General features: G+C 61.9%; 1 protein-coding gene across 1 annotated transcript; it reads right to left on the bottom strand.

The window, feature by feature from the left end:
• Positions 1–532: 532 nt before the first annotated feature.
• GREP1 (glycine rich extracellular protein 1) lies at positions 533–14,333 on the bottom strand. The gene is made up of 27 exons (XM_054668135.1): positions 13,337–14,333; positions 13,055–13,087; positions 12,135–12,164; positions 11,681–11,713; positions 11,567–11,602; positions 11,102–11,137; positions 10,573–10,641; positions 10,252–10,311; positions 9,252–9,287; positions 8,887–8,916; positions 8,758–8,790; positions 6,986–7,015; positions 6,875–6,907; positions 6,751–6,786; positions 6,398–6,430; positions 6,060–6,095; positions 5,943–5,975; positions 5,187–5,222; positions 5,013–5,045; positions 4,633–4,665; positions 3,882–3,914; positions 3,329–3,361; positions 3,194–3,223; positions 2,738–2,869; positions 1,780–1,821; positions 1,605–1,637; positions 533–1,010 (listed from the first exon to the last, which is right to left on the bottom strand). The coding sequence occupies exons 1-27, from the start codon at positions 13,398–13,400 to the stop codon at positions 877–879; spliced, it is 1,200 nt and encodes a 399-aa protein (XP_054524110.1). The 5' UTR covers positions 13,401–14,333; the 3' UTR covers positions 533–876.
• Between the last annotated feature and the right edge of the window lie 1,963 nt (positions 14,334–16,296).

The following is a 16,296-nucleotide window of genomic DNA, read 5'->3' as shown; positions in this document are numbered from 1 at the left end:
AGCACGTTTGTGGTTCTAGCATGGAGGAGACCCCTGGCCAGGCAGCACCAGAGGCCAAGCCCAAGGGTCTGTCTTCCTTGCTGGGCAGGCGAGGGTGTGAGGCAGAGGCCCTCGGGACTCGCAGGGGCATTGCAGTGCTCAGCATTTCCCCAGAGGGCAGCGGCCTGGGAAGACATAGAGCTGGGCGAGGGAGGGGTGGGGCCCTGGTGAGGCCTTGCCCCCTCCTCCCCTCCCAGGGACCTGAGCTTCTGGGGTCAGTCACTCAGCAGCCACCTACAGGTGGCAGAACCTGCTATCCTTCCCAAGGGCTGGGTGTCCCCCAGTATGGCTGGAGGGGTGACCACGGGGGGCCTTTGGCAGGCGGCTCGGCCATTGCGCCTCCCTCTCACCTTCGTAGCCATTCCCCAGCTGGCCATTGCTGCCTCTCTTCACGTCGGGGCCCCCTATGGCACAGACAGACAGACCAGGAGCACTCGGGTCACCAGAGAGCTTCCGTCCACCCCAGCTTCAACCCAGGCTGTGGGAGACACCCCCTCCCCGGAGGGCCCAGGGCTCAGCTCTGCCTCAGTTTCTCAGAGGACCCGGGGGAGAGGGACAGAGTGTGGAGAACTGAGTCCATGATGGCCCTCGTTCCCAACTCCATCACCTCCCCATCTTGGTCCAGTGTCTGGGCTGGCTCTCAGGGTCCCGGGCTCTTCTGGCCTCTCCTCCAGCTCCATTCCTTCCTGCTCCTTCCTGCCTATGCCCTCCTGGCCTCTTCTCACTCACTCCATCCCCTCCGCCAAGAGGGCTGTACCTTCCATCTCTGTGGGGCTGTGGGTAGACCTGGGCCCAGGGCCCAGTTCCCTGAAGCCACCTCTAATGGCCCCAACACACTCATCCAGGCATCCCGTTACCTGGCTGGCTCCTGGCCTCAGCATATTCATCTCCAGCCTGATATCCAGGCTTGAAGCCGGCTCCCCAGGCCTGGAGGGTGGGCCAGCGAGAGTTCCACAGCACCCCGGCCTGCCCTGTGGGGAGGAGAGCTGGAAGGGGTACCCTTGCCCACAGGAGCTGGGACCCCTGGCCCCTGTTGGGCTTGGCTCTGCTCCCAGAAGGCTCATTTCTTACCATTTCCTTCAGGGGCTGGAGCTGCTGCTTTGGGGTACACCAGAGCTTCCACCCCATCCCCTGCAAGAGACTCTGGTCATTCCCGCCTAGCTCCTGTGCTGTTGTCTCCCCCACTCCACTGCACTTTGTCCCCTGGGTCTGACTCACTATTCCTAAAACCATTGGCCGCATGGAACCCTGGAGGAGGAAAGAGGGTGTCAGAGGCCGGGCAGGGGCCCTGAGCCCAACTCTCCCACCCCGACCCCTGCTCCCCAGGCACCTGGCTGTGGGTGGGCCTCTGGGAGACCCTGGCTCCCAGGACACCATTCCCATAACCTAAACCTGCAGGACAGAGATTGGAGAGGAGCTAGGGACAGGCTAGTGGAACAGGGACAGCATCAGGAGGGCCAGGTGACCAGCTCATAGACAGGGGGATGCGGACAGACAGACTGACTCAGGCATGAGGGAGATGCCAGCTTCCGCTCAACATGGGTGGGGGGCCCAGGAGGACTCACCAATTTTCTGTGGCTCGAGGCCACCATTAAAACCTGGGGGAGAGAAAACTGTGACTCAGAGATGGGGGTCAGCGAGAGCCACAGCCCTGGCCTCCCCTCTTCCTGGGATGGCAGAAGGAAGAGGAGGGAAGAGGAGGGGAAGGGAGGGGAGGAACTCCAGGAAGGGCCTCCTCACCTGGTTCTGCTCCCGGTCCATAGCCATTTGGAGGCTGGTGCCCTGTGAGGAGAAAAGAAGTCAGTGCGGGGGACCCAGGTCTCCCCTGACTCCTTGGAGGCCAAAGATCGACCTTAGGGACTCTGAAGGGGAAGCAAAGACTTTTCCTGTCCACAGGGAATGGAACCAGAAGAAACTTAGGAGCAGCAAGAGACTGGGCGCAGTGGCTCACGCCTGTAATCCCAGCACTTTGGGAGGCTGAGGTGGGCTGATCACTTGAAGCCAGGAGTTCGAGACCAGCCTGTCCAATGTGACAAAACCCCGTCTCTACAAAAATACAAAGATTAGCCAGGTATGGTGGTGCGTGCCTGTAATGCCAACTACTTGGGAGGCGTATTTTGCAGTGAGCCAAAATTGCACCACTGCATTCCAGCCTGGGCGACAGAGCGAGACTGTCTCAAAAAAAAAAAAAAAAAAAAGAGCAAGAGGGTAGACTCGGGGAGGGACTTCCTGGCCTTCGGGTGCCTGAATAGCTGAGGCAGCCTAGGGAAAAAGGGTGATGGAGGGGTGACCCTGATCTGGGGTGGTGACAGAGGATAGACCTAGCTGAGAGTTTGTCCCTCTGGGATGTGGGGCCTGGGGGCAGACAGACTCACACCTGCTTTCTGAGGTTTCAGTCCCCACTGGATGGCTGGCATTGGTGCTAGGAGGAAGGTTAGGGGCAGGAGTGAGCCCAGCCCAGGGCTTGAGAGACTGCAGATGCCATGGGGCAGGGATGGAAAGGACTCCCATACTGGGGACCACATGGGGTCCCAGGGCCAGAGTTCAGGCTTCTCCTCAGCAGATCACTGTGTGACAAGTCACTGCCCTCTCTGAGCCTTGGCATCCGAGGACAGAGTGGGATATGGCAGCCAGGCCCTGACCCCCATAGGGCCAGGTGCTTCCCAGTGCCCCCCAGGCACCCCCACTCCACACTGACCTGGTAACTTGCCATTCTGCACTGCGGAAGGGGGCTGGGATTTCAGGCCCCAGCCACCCTCTTTGTCCGAAGGGACCCCTGGAGTGGGAAGCCTGGGGAGGAGCATCGGAGCGACCCTTGCATTGCAGGGACCTACGATGGGAAGGAAGGGAGGGGTGGGGCTATGCTCCAGGCCAGTCCTCACCGACGCCACCCAGGAGGCCTTGGCCTGGCCAAGCCACCGGCCTGTAGTGGCTTCTAGGGCAGACCCAGCACCTTAGGGGGACATTAGCCAGGCTGGAAAAAGCCCAGCTCCCTTGGGCCACACTCTCCTGGGGGGACCTGGGGATCCAGGCAGGGGATAGAGGGACGTAGGGATCTGGCAGGGATGGGGCTCCTGATGGAGGCCCCTCCGTCTTCCAGCAGCCTCCCTCTGCCTTCCTCCTGGGCCCCCACCCCTGGTCCCAGTGGCCTCACCTGGCCAGGGCCCATTTTCATGGCCGTGTCCTGGAGAGGGAAAGCAGAGATGAGTGTGGCAACACTGGGGGCGGAGGCTAGAAGAGCTGAGAGGCAGAAGGAGGTGTGGGGCAGAGCCAGGGGTCCCCCACTCGCCTGACTTCTGAGGCTTCAAGGTCCCTCGCAGGCCTGGGGAGAGACAGAAAGAGGCCAGTTCAGACATCAGCCCACCCGAGGAGTGTAGTGAACCCCTCTCTCTCCTGCTGATCCCCCTAGCCCCGCCTTTTCACCTGGCAGGAGCCCCAGCCAGGTCCCTGGTGTGTATCCTGGGAGGGAGAGCAGGGCATGAGGGCGGGGTTGGAGTGGGGGACCTTGGAGAAGGCAGGAAGAGGGGCAGAGAGCAACTCGGCTTTGGAGGTTTCTGGCTCTCTCCCAGGCCAGAGACCCATGGAGAATAATGGACAGGCCCACCCCACCCCACCCCTTCCCCCACTGAGACCCAACTCTGTCCGTTGGAGCCTGTCCTCCTTCCCCTCTGCTCCAGGTCCCACCCACCTCCCTCACCTGGCTGGGCTCCTTCCCACAGGAAGGCTCCAGCTCCAGCCCGTTCTTGCACCCTGGGGAGAGAGGGTACAGCTTGGGAGGGGAAAAGGGTGGAGGGGTAGGCAGTTTCTGCAGGTAGGGAGAGTGAGGAGTGGGAAGGGCTTACCTGGCTTCTGAGGTTTCATGCCCTCTCCAGCACCTGGAGAGATGCGAGTAGGTGAGGGACCCATGGCCCACTCCTCACTGAGGGGTCTCTTCCAGACCTGGCATCTGTCCCCCACCTGGTGCCCATGCCAACCTCCCCTTCCTGGTCCATGACCAGTGGGAACTGCAGGGTCTGTGGGGGCGGCACGGGGAGAGGCTGGGGTACAGAAGGGGGCTGGAGCCTGGCCCCCCTTTCCTCCCAATTTAGGAACTGGAGCTCCCAGCACCTCCCTCCACCTTGTGCCGCTTCCTCTCCAGACTCTACCCCGTCTAAGGCTGCAGGAGCCCCCAAGAAAACCCTCAGTACAGGGTCAGGGGAGAGCCAGGCCCCCACCTCTTTCCTCCTTTCTGCACTCCCAGCAACTCCAGCCCCCCAGTACCTGCTCTGTAGCCATTCTGGGCTGAGGGGCCTGTGGGGAGGGAGGGGTGAGCAGGGGGTTTGGGATTCTAGCTAAGGAGAGGGCGAAGGGCCTTTGGATCCCCTTTCAGAGCCAAGTCAGAAACCAGGGATCCTGGCGCCACCTCTCCTCCCTCATTTTGGTGTCCACCTGCCCTGGAGGCCTGGGAGGGAGACAGGGACAGCAGCCCGACACCCCCTCACTGGCTCGGCTCCCAGCCCCCTCCTGAATGCCGATGGAGCTGAGGTGGGGTATGAATGAGGGAGGGAGCTCAGGGTTTGGGGGAGGCAGAGGGACAGGCGGTGCAGGGCTCACCTGGCTTCTGGGCCTTCATAACCCCCAAATAGCCTGGTGAAGAGAAAGGGAGCAAGTGAGGGACCCAAGGCCTCCGCTCTGGACCTCCTGGAACCCCAGCCCTGCCCCTTCCTGGTCCATAGCCGTTTGGAGCTCCCAGGCCTGTGGGGCAAAAAAGGGAACATGGTAAGGCTGAGCCACTGGGGGACAGGGAGGCAGGGGCCAGGAAGGGGGCTCTCAGTCTCTCCCCAACCTCCTCTCCCCTCGGTCCTCGGTGCTCCTACAGACCTCCCCTCACTCATGAGGCAGGGGTCACCCCTCCCCTGGGAGTCCCACGCAGACCCAGCTAGAATACCAGGATCTAGGGGAGGTGGGGCCACAGACACAGGCAGTCCCCTCACCTGGCATCTGAGGCTTCATCCCCGCTCCTAGGCCTGGGAGAGACAGAGAGGCTGACATCAACTCCAGCCAGTGCTGCTGATCCCCAGACCCCAGCTCTCTGTCCCTGTGGCCTCAGCTTTTCTCTTCCCGTCCCACCTCCCGACCCCTCGCGAGCCAGGCCCAGCTGCCCTCACCTGGCTGGACTCCCGGTCCATTTCCATGGCCATATTCTAGGGGGAGGGACGGGGAGGGTGTGAGACGGCGGCATTCGGAGGGGGTGTCAGGAGGACGCAGCCCTGGAGACAGGGCGGGGGCCCAGGGCCCTGGGAGGGGGCCTGGCTCCCCCTCCCAGGCCTACAGAGAGACACAGAGGCAGAGCCACATCCGGCCAGCCAGTGGCACTTAATTCCCCAGGATTCAGACCCACACTCTGCCCTCCCGGCCCCCTGGCCCGATCTTTGTCTTCCCCCTTCCCTCTAAGAAGCCTGGGCTCAGCCCGGTGCGGTGGCTCACGCCTGTCATCCCAGCACTTTGGGAAGCCAAGGCAGGTGGATCATCTGAGGTCAGGAGTTCGAGACCAGCCTGAGCAACATGGTGAAGTCCTGTCTCTACCAAAAATACAAAAATTAGCCAGGTGCGGTGGTGGGTGTCTGTAATCCCAGCTACTCGGGAGGCAGAGGCAGGAGAATTGTTTGAACCCAGGAGGCGGAGGTTGCAGGGAACCGAGATCGCGCCACTGCACTCCAGCCTGGGCGACAGAGCAAGACTCCATCTCAAAAAAAAAAAGCCTGGGCTCCTACCCCAGGTGTCCTCACCTGGCTGGGTTCCAGCCCCAGGGAAGGCCCCTGCTCTCAGCCTTTTCCCATATCCTGGAGAGGGAGGGAGCATGAGTAGAGTGCTTATGGCTTCAGGGGTTCGTGCATAGAGAGGCAGACCAGGGCGGGGCTCACCTGGCTTCAGAGGCTTCACATTCCCTCCAAGGCCTGGAGGAGATATAGGGGGGCTGGTGAGTGACTCAGGGGCCCCACCCACATTCTCCCCCAGCCCCTCCCCACCCCTGCTCCTACCTGCTCCAAATCCAAATCCGTTCTGGGCTGTCAAGACTATGGGGAGAGGAGGGTGGGGTGGGGATTTGGGGTTTGGTTGAGGTGGAGGTAAGGGAATCCTGGAGGCTTCCTCCCAGCAGCCCTTCAGTTATTCACCAGCTCAGCCCCCCATGAGACTGGGAAGGGAGGCAGGGAGAGGACGCCCCAGGGGTAGAACCCCAGACCCCATCTGTCTCACCTGGCTGAGCACCCAGCCCATTCCCATTCCCTAATCCTGGGGGACAGATGGAGGTAGGGGTGAGAGGGGGAAGGGGGCTCTGAACGTTGGGGAGACAGAAGCCCGGGAGAGTCAGGCTTACCTGGCTCCTGTGCCTTCATGTCCCCTCTAAAGCCTTTGGGAAAATGGGGAGCAGATGAGGTACCCAGGAGCCCCCAACTCAGATCCACCCCAGAACCCCAGCATCTGGACCCCAGCTCCTCCCATCCCCTCAGGACCTGCTCCAGGGCCATTCTGAGGTGGGGGGCTTGTCAGGGTGGGAGGGCTGAGCTAAGCTGGGGACACAGCGCCTATGGTTCCCCTTCAGGGCCAAGCCAGAAGCCAAGGATCTTGGAGACGCCCCATCACCCCTCTCCATCATTCACCAATCCCGCCCCTGGGAGGAAGAGGCCGCCCAGATGCAGACCCTGGAACCCCAGACTGTACCCCCTTCACCTGGCTGGGCTCCCAGCCCAATTCTGTACTGGAATCCTGGGGGAATAGATCAAGGCGGGGTATGAAAGAGGGGAGGGAGCTCAGGGTTTAGGGAGGCAGAGGGACAGGCCGGGGCAGGGCTCACCTGGCTTCTGGGGTTTGACGGCCCCCACATAGCCTGGTGGAGAGACAGGGAGCAGGTGAGGAACCTGGGGCCCCAGCTCTGGGCCTCCCCAAACCCCAGCCCCGCCCCTACCTGGTCTATAGCCATTTTGAGTGGTGGGGCCTGTGGAGGAGAGAAAGGGTTAAGGCCCTCCGGAGCCCTGGATGCCATCTCCAGCCACCTCGGGCAGGGGTGTCCCCACCCCCAACTTCAACGAGCCAGAAAGGCAGGTTCCTTTCCTTAGCAGCCTCCAACTGTCAAGCTCCAGCTCCTGCCACATCTTGGGTCTGAGCTCTTTTTTTTATTTTCTTGAGATGGAGTCTCGCTCTTGTTGCCCAGGCTGGAGAGCAATGGCGTGATCTTGGTTCACTGCAACCTCCGCCTCCCGGGTTCAAGCGATTCTCCTGCCTCAGGCTCCTGAGTAGCTGGGATTACAGGTGCCCGCCACCATGCCTGGCTAATTTTTAGTATTTTTAGTAGAGACGGAGTTTCACCATGTTGGCCAGGCTGGTCTCGAACTCCTGACCTCAAGTGATCCGCCCGCCTAGGCCTCCCAAAGTGCTGGGATTACAGGCGTGAGCCACTGCGCCTGGCCAGGTCTGAGATCTTGCTGGAGCCTCTACCTTCTTTGTTCAAAACTCTCTTTTTGGTTCAGTTTCTCAGAGGGTTGGGCCACTCTCTCCTCCCTGGCCTCCACTGCCTCCTAAGAACTCCCAGAGCCCAGCTCTGGGGCAGCCTCAGCCCATACTGTATGCCCCAGCGTGGCCCTGGTTGGGGAGGGCCTGTCCCCAGCACCTAGTTGGCTCAGAACAGGCATGGTCCACGGATTACTTTGGTTGTTTGTTGTTTGTTTGTTTGTTTGTTTTTGAGACGGAGTCTTGCTTTGTCACCCAGGCTGGAGTGCAGTGGCACGATCTCGGCTCACTGCAAGCTCTGCCTCCTGCGTTCATGCCAGTCTCCTGCCTCAGCCCCCCGAGTAGCTGGGATTACAGGTGCCCACTACCACGCCCGACTGATTTTTTTGTATTTTCAGTAGAGACGGTGTTTCACTGTGTTAGCCGGGATGGTCTTGATCTCCTGACCTTGTGATCCACCCGCCTCAGCCTCCCAAAGTGCTGGGATTACAGGCGTGAGCCACTGAGCCCGGCCTGTCTGTTTTTTAAACAGGATCTCTCTCTGTCACCCAGGTTGGAGTACAGTGGCAAGATCTCCACTCACTACTACCTCGACTTCCTGGGCTCAAATGATCCTCACCTCTCAGCCTCCAGAGTAGCTGGGACTACAGGCACGTGCCACCACAACTGGCTAGGTTTTTTTTTTTTTTGTAGATGGATTGCTTGAGCCCAAGAGTTCAAGACCAGTTTGGGAATGTTGCCCAGGCTGGTCTTGAACTCTTGGGCTCAATTGATCCACCTAACTCTGCCTCCCGAACTGTTGGGATTACAGGTGTTAGCCACTGCTCCAGGCCTGGATTGGTTTGTCGAATGAGGTTTGTTGTGTGAGACCAAGTTGGGAGGCTAGAGATTGGGGCTCGCCTGCTCTCTGAGGCTTTAGTCCCCCTCCCAGGCCTGGGAAGAGAAGGGGAAGGACTTCCTGTGAGTCCACCCATCTCTTCCTCTCTGCTCAGGACCAGGGCCAGGCCCCTACATCAGTAACCCCCACCCCCTAAGACCTCCATGCTCCCAGAACTCCAGGGCCTCACCTGCCTGGGTTCCAGCTCCCAGGAAGGCCCCGACTCCCCACCCATTCCTATTCCCAAATCCCAGGGGACAGAGCCAAAGAGAATGGGGAGATCAGGGACTCTAGGGAAGCAGCGGCGGATGCATAGGAAATGGGCAGGGAGACAGGGACAGGGAGTGGCTCGCCTGGCTTCTGGGGTTTTCCACCCCCTCCAAAGCCTGGGGGGAAGATGAGAGGGTGAGGGATCCTTTCCTCTGGGCCTGTGCCCAGAATCGCAGCCCCAGGCTCCCCGCTTCCGTCCCCACCCTCTTTACCTGGTCCAAAGCCATTTTGAGCGGCAGGACCTGTTTGAGGGCAGACACAGGAGTGTGGATGGTGGTGCAGTGGGGATGAGCTGGGGCCTGGAGCCCTGCCCTCTCCCTTTCTGTCTTGTGTGAACTCCCTCCCAGGCCTGACTGCAGTCAAAGTTGGATTTGGTTCTTGGCCCGGGAGTCCAGACCGTGGCCACCCTTGACCAGCTTGGGTGTCCTCCATGGCCAGCCGAGGCCTGGCTTGGGACGGGTGCTCAGGGGAGATTGGGTGAATGAATGAACCCCCAAGAGCCCATCTGTTGGGACCCAGAGTGTGGCCCTGGGCCCCTGACCTCTCCCCCAGCCACCCCAGCCCCTTCGGCCCCGACCTGGCTGGGTTCCCGGTCCGTTTCCATTGTTGTATCCTGGGAGGAGAAGCAGTGTGTGAGGGGTGGATCTGGGGAGGGTTTGAGGGTGGGACAAGGCCACAGATGCAGGGGAAACAGTCAAGATGGGGGAGAGGAGAGCAGGGGCTCACGGACCCCACCCATCCCCTGTCCTCCCCCAGAAATAAACTTTCTGCCTTCTGGACCTCTGATATCCCCTCGTTCTTCCTGTGTCTCCTAGAATCCCAGTGTGGTCCAGCTGCCCTCACCTGGCTGGGCTCCAGCTCCTAGGAAGGCCCCAGTTCCCATCCCATTCCCATCACCAGATCTTGGGAGACCGAGTAGAAGGAGGAAGCAGAGGCAGGGCCGGATGTGTTTATGTGGGGAGTGGAGGACAGGGACACAGGAAAGGGCAGGCACACCTGTCTTCAGAGGTTTCACCCCCCGCCCCATGCCAGGAATAGAGAGAGAGACCAGGTAAAGGAGGCTGCAGCTCCCTGGAGCCCCCAGACCCAAGCCCAGGCCCTCAGCAACACCCTACCCTCCCTGACCTGGTTTTGGGCCTGTGGGGTGAGGGAGGCAGAGGCTGGAGCTAGGCCATGTGGAGTGCGGGTCCGTGGTCCAAACACCACCCAGGGCCACTGTGCCCCACACCCTGACAGTTCACTAAGGGCGCATGCCCAGGAAGCAGCTCAGAGGCCTCCACAGGAGTCCCCACCCACAGGAATGGCATTGGCAGGCCACAGAGGGACGAGTGCCTGGGGAGGGTAACACAGACCGAGAGGGGGACAGAGAGGGACAGGACATGGTGAGTGTGGCATGGAGGTGGCACACGGGCGGGGTCCTCCCTTCATCCGCTTCTGAGGTTCCCTCTTCCCCAGGCCTGGGGAGAGCTAGAAAGAGGCTGACATTGACCCTAAGAGCTCCTTCCCTAAGAATGAGGGTTGGGACCCTAAACCCTCCTGCCCGCCCCTCCCTGCGGCCCCTGCCCAGCCACCCTCACCTGGTGGGGTTCCTGCCCCTGGAAGAGTGCCAGCGCCCAAACCACTTCTGCTCCCCAATCCTGGGGAGACATTGGTGAGGGCCGTGAGCGGTGGGGTGGGCAGGCTTGAGGGACCCAGAGGCGCCTGGATATAAGTGGGCAAGGCGGGGCAGGGCTCTGCCTCACCTGGCTTCGGAGGTTTCACGCCCACTCCCAGGCCTGGGAAGGGACAGAGTGGCTGAGCCCTGCCCTCCCTCCAGAGCCCAGCTCTCCCAGCTCCTGGTGCCCTGACTCTGCTCTGCCCCTTCCCCCTCCCTCCTGGAAGCCCAGGTCCTGCCACACCCGACGTTTCCTCCCCTGACTGGGCTCCGGCCACTGGGAAGGCCGCTGCTCCCAGCCCGTTTCCATATCCTGGGGAGACAGAGCCAGAGGGACATGAGGAGGGGGAATGGGGCGTCAAGCAGAGACAGAGACAGAGGGTGGGAAGTGGACACTGGGACAGGTGTGGGGCGGCCTCGCCTCTGGCTTCTGGGGTTTCACAGCCCCTCCAAAGCCTGGGAAGAGAGATGGGCAGGTGAAGGGGCCCCACCTCCCCGCCCTGGGCTCCCTGCTCCACAGCCACACCAAGCTGAGGCAGGGGTGAGGCCCAGGTGCCCCTGTCCCCTTACCAAGCCAGACATCAGAACTCCTCACCGTCCCCTCCTGCCCACCTCCCGTGAGACACCCACCTGTTCTGCCCTCTCTGAGGCCTGGGAGCCTGGAGAAGACCCTGGAAACACCGATCTGGCTGCATTCCCTCCCCTACAGTATCAGGCAAAGATTAGGCACCCCCAAGCCCCTCCCATTCCTTACCTGCTTCCCCCAGCCTCACCTGGCTGGGCTGCAGCACCTGCGAAGGTCCTGAACCCTGGGGCGAGAAGGCAGGAGGGAGTCAGGAGGAGGGAGGCAGGCAGGGGCTGGGCGAGCCTCACCTAGGTTTTGGGGTTTCATGCCCCCTTCAGTGTCTGGGAAAGAGAGGGGGATCAGATGAGGGGCTCAGGAATCCCCATCCCAGGGATACCCCTAGAATCCTGGCTTCCAGCTCCCCCACTCCCATCTCTACCTGCTCCATAGCCATTCTGAGTGGAAGGGCTCGTGGGAGAGAGAGAGGTGAGCTGAGGAGGTTTGGGGTCCCAGCTGAGGTGGGGGTACAAGACCCTTGAACCCCCCCTTGGACTAAACCAGACACCAGCAAACCTGAGAGGCTCTCTGCGCCTCCCCCCAACAATCTCTCCAATCCTGCCTCTTCCGTCTGAGGCCTGGGAGGGAGGGAAGGAGGGGACCCCACGGCTCTCACCTGGCTGGGTTCCCAGCCCATGCCTGACCACGAATCCTGGAGAGACAGATGAGGTGAGGTGAGGAGTGAGAGAAAGAGGGGGAGACAAAGAGCTGGGGCCGGGGCAGGGCTCACCTGGCTTCTGTGGCTTCACGCCCCCATCATAGCCTGGAGAGACAGGGAGGTGAGGGACACCCCTCCCCCAGGATCTCCCCAGAACCCCACACCTGGCCGACAGCCTATCCAAGCAGTGGCCCTGTGGGAACTCAGTACCTTCCCATGAAGGGGGAGGGCTGTGGGGCACAGGTGGGTGCTATCAGCCTCCTTCCCTCCCTCCTTCCCTCTCTCCTTCCTTTCTCCTCTCTTTCCTTTCTTCCCTCCCCGCTCCATTTCTTTCTGCCTGCCTTCCCCTCTCCCCAGCCAGGGTGCCTGGGGGACACTCTGGGGCTATGCTCTGTCCCCACGTATTTCTGAGACGACTGCTTCCCCCTTTACCTGCCCCCCGCCCAGCTTTCCCTGCTCCTGCCCTGCCTCCCCCCTGCCCCGTGCCCTGCCCTCAGACGCCTCCCTTCCCTATGCCAGGCCTCACCTGCTCCCAGGCCACTGTGGGGGCCATAGACTGTGGGAGAAGTGAGATGTTGAGCCCGGGGTGCTGGAGCAGCTGGGAGCCGGTGTGCCACCCTCCCCAAGCACCCCGCCACCAGCTTTACCAGATCTGTAGCCATTTGGGCTCCCTAAGCCTGTGGGGTTCAGGGGGAAGCAGGGGAACTTACAAGGGGACAAAGGGGCCCAAATCTGGATGCCACCTCCCTCTCCAGGTCTCAGTTTCCCTGCTGTCACAGGAGGGTAGAGGGCAGAGGAGGTGAGCAGTCTGGGGCTAGGGCAGTGGAGGCTAGAGGGCCCCTGGGCCTGGAGGAAGGTGTCTGAGCCAGGGCTCTGGGGGACTGTGGGGCAGAGCCCACTCCACCCTCTTCCTCTCCTCTCCCATCCATTCTCAGTACTGGGCTCCTCTCCCTTCATGGAAATCTCCTCCTCTTCTTCTCACCACCTCTGCCCCCCATCTTTCTCTCCTGAAGCTCATATGCATCAGGGCTCAGGGGCAGCCCCTCCTCCTACCCTTAGGACCCCCCAGGTCCCTGAAGTAAAGACCCTTCCATGACACTCCACCTCCTGCCCCTCAGCAGGCTCAGTTCTCCTTGTCCCCTCCCTCCTCTCCCCCTTTGGCCTGCCGGTGGGTCCGCCCCTCCTGTCACACCTGCCCATCCTTCTCAGCCTGCCCAGGCCCCTCCTCAGGGCTGCATGTTCTGCCCCGGGGGACTCTTCTGAGAGTGCAGGGTGTCTGTGCTCCCCACCCTTGAGTGGACACTTGATGAGACTCCCTGCCCGGAAGACAGCAAGGGCCCTGAGCTCTCCTGGGCCCCCCATCGGGAGTCCCAGAGAGCTCCCACACCCCTAGGGCAGGAGAGATGGGAGACTCTTCCTGACCCCAGTGCCAGAGGGGCCACCTACCTTTCCCCAGGCCAGGAGGCAGAAGGGGCAGCCCTGGGGAAGCAAGACAGTGCTGACTCAAGGCTGGGGACCCCAGAGGCTGAGATGGGGCAGGGCCCAGGCATCTATCCTCCAGCCCCCAAAAACCCTCACTGTCTGAATTCTCTGCCCAGACCAGGCTTTCCACACCCCAGCCCTCCTTGTCTCCAGAACCCCAGCATCTGGCCAGGGCCCCACTTGGACCCCCAGCCCCAGTCACAGATGCCCATTCTCCAACCCCCAGCCCCAAGCTGCCCTCACCACCTTGCAGGCTATCGGAAGTCAGGCAGAGAAGGAAAAGGGCTGTGGGGAAGGCCCAGGCGCCCATGACTCTAGGGAGAGTGGGAGGGCCCACGCCCTTTGGGCCTTTAAACACCCCTGGCTGGGTGGGGACCCTCGCCCAGGCCCCCCAGCTGTGAGAGGCAGAGGCTCTGCCTGCAGACCCTGGGGGGTCACCCCCACCTCCCCCTGTGGCAGGAGTCTAGCTCTGGCCCCTCATCCATCATGGGCGCTGACAGCAGGACAGGCCCCCTAGACTTCTCCGCCCCTGTCAGCGACTCAGGCCCTGGCGCCAGGCCCAGAGGGCTCAGATGTCCCCCCAGCAAGGGGCAGGCAGGCACCCTAGGCCCAGCCCAACACAGCTGGGGAGAGGGCGGGAACCAGGGCTTTGGAGTGTTGCAGACAGCAGGGGTGGGGGTGACAGCATCTCAGACCCTGTCTGACAGGCGGGTGGTGTTCCCAACAAAAGCCAGGTGTCATCCCGTCTAGTCCTGAGACCACACCGACCCCACCAGGGGGCCCTTTGTCCTCATGGAGGCTCGGCCTGCCAGAGTGGGCCAGAGCCCCCAACTTCAGAGCCACCCCTTCCTCCTCCCTCCTCCTTCCATGAGGGGCAGGGACACAGGAGGATGGGCCAGCTGTCCCCAGCCTCTCTGAGAGTCCCCGGAGGCCTTCCAGCTCTGCCTCGTCTCCTGCCCCAGCAGTGACTCTAACTTTGGGTCACAGACTAGGGGAGCCACCACACAGTGTTGGGGGGCAGGACCGCAGGAGAGGCTGAGGAGAGGACGTGGGGGGCTGCGAGTAGCTCTCCATGCCTGGGGCTGGGTGGATGGACTTGGAGCTGGGGCCCTGTGCTGGGGGCCTGGCAGGGAGGCACTGGGCATGGGGGTCTGGACAACAGGCATCACGCCCCAATGAGCCTGCAGACCCCACCAGGCTGGCTGGGGACAGCAGTGACTCAACCCCTAGCCCCTGCACCCTGGTCCAGAAGGCCCCACACCCTGTCTGTCTGCTGGCCTGTCCCTGGCCCAGCCGGCACCTCTGGCTAAGGAGTCCAGCCTGCCAAGCCAGTTAGCCCAGCTAGGCTGGGGGTCTGGAGAAGGGCTATAATGAGGAAGGGGCAGCAGGGGCTTCTCCGAGAGAGGCTACTGAGCCCACACCTCTGCGGCCAGATCCAGCCGCCAATAGACTACAGGGTTAATTACCACCAGGTACCCTCACTCATAGGCCAGCCCAGCACTGAGTTCCCTGTGCCCCCTCCCTCTCTGCCTCCCCTCTCACCCACATCGTAGGCTGTGCCCCACTGCTGCTCTCCCCACACGTGAAGCCACCCCCAGGGCTCACACCCACAGGCACACCACGATGCCTGCGGTGCCCACCTCCCAACCACAGACCCACCTGTGCACGAGGACTGTCTGCTCACGGCAGGCCCCCTCAGCCCAGCGCCTCAGAACAGTGCCCTGAACGCCCCCCCTCCTGTCCTGCCTGGCAGACAGCCATGAGTTGGGGTCCCAGAGGCTGGACCTTCATGGGCTGCTGACAGGGGCTCAGGGATGCTCCCTGGCCCCATCCATCCTATGAGTGCCCAGGGTAGCTGGGACGGTCCATTCAGACTCCTGGAGAGGGCTTTCCTGCCAGGCCACCTGCCCCACCCATGGCAGCAGGCGCATGTCCCCCGTGTATTCATGGAGGGCAGCCGAGTAGCCCCGGGGCTAGCAGCTGGGTGCTGGATTCACACAGGGTGCAAACACCCACTCCATCTGGCTCGGGGCCTTCCCGAGTGTGTTCACTCTCCCCTAAAATGACAAGAAGAGCAACTCTGTGTTGGGGCTACTGGGAGGAACTGCTGCTTATCCTCGTTTGCAGATGGGGAAACAAAGGCAAGGGGAAGGGACTTGGCTCAGATTGTGCAACTCTGGAGCAGTGGGGCTGAGATCTGAACCCCAGCAGTCTGGCAGTCCCCACGTCTGCTGTCCCTGCTCTCAAGCACCTTACATGCTTACAGGCGGGCAGTAGGCCCAGTTATGCCAGATGCGACGAGGTGTCTGCTTCAGACCTGGGCTGGCTGAGAGCTCCTACACAGACACATGGCTTGCCCTGCAGGGCGCTGGGAAAGCGTAGCCCAAGAGGAGGCAGGCGGGAAACCAGGAGACGCCCTGTGGGAGGTAATGGATGGGCGCCTGCTTGGCCACTGCCAGAGGGAACACCAGTGCCCACTACCACTGCCAGGCTGCCTGGTGCTGGCATGGCCTTGGAAAATGCCAGCCAGCCCAGGGCCTCGGGCCAGCCTGACAGCCACTCAGGACCAGGCTGGACCCAGTCGGGTGTCCCAGCCCCTGCAATGCCGCCACTCCAACTCCCAGCACAGCCAGTCCTCTCTGCTCACCCCCAGACCCACCCAGGCAGGGCCTGCCTGACAGCACAGAGACTATGTGTGGGCTGGGAGAGCCCCTGATGGAGTCTTGACCTGGGCTACCCTTTGCTCCCAGGCACCCTGGCCTGAGGGGACACAGCACAGCCTCTGAACAGAGCAGCAGCTATGAGGGGCTAGGGCTGAGGGCCAAGGGCAGGGTGAGAGCAGGGGTGTTGGAAGTGCAGGACCCAGGCCCAGGAAGTGCATTGCCTAAAATGGCAAGAGACTCCCTGCCAGCTGCTTGACACCAGCGGCACCCGTGAGGGCAGGAATTTGGGGAGGACAGCTGGAGCGGTGGCCAGGCGCCAGCCGGGCGGACACCTTCTGCACTCGCAGCTGTGCTGAGCGTCCTGCAGGCCACTCTGTTTGGGCAGCTCTTCAGCCCAATCCCAAGCATCGGAGCCTCCCGTATACCTTCCTAGGCATCCCAAGGCAACTCACACCAGCAAAGCTGACCTCTACAAACTCCTTCTCCCCACCCATCTGCCAGTTTATTAAAACCTTATGCAGGCCTGGTGCAGTGGCTCATGCC

Source organism: Pan troglodytes, chromosome 18 (genome assembly GCF_028858775.2).
Source record: "Pan troglodytes isolate AG18354 chromosome 18, NHGRI_mPanTro3-v2.0_pri, whole genome shotgun sequence".
NCBI lineage: Eukaryota > Metazoa > Chordata > Mammalia > Primates > Hominidae > Pan > Pan troglodytes.
Note: the sequence above shows the minus strand (reverse complement) of the source record. Positions and strands in the feature narration are given on the sequence as shown.

Coding starts and splice junctions, on each gene's coding strand:
- GREP1 (XM_054668135.1), bottom strand. CDS start 13,400: ATGGGCGCCTGGGCCTTCCCCACAGCCCTTTTCCTTCTCTGCCTGACT. Junction 11,603..11,680: donor CGTGAAGCCACAGAAGCCAG/GTGAGCCCTGCC, acceptor CTGTCTCTCCAG/GATTCGTGGTCAGGCATGGG. Junction 6,096..6,397: donor CATGAAGGCACAGGAGCCAG/GTAAGCCTGACT, acceptor CTCTCCCCATAG/TCTTGACAGCCCAGAACGGA.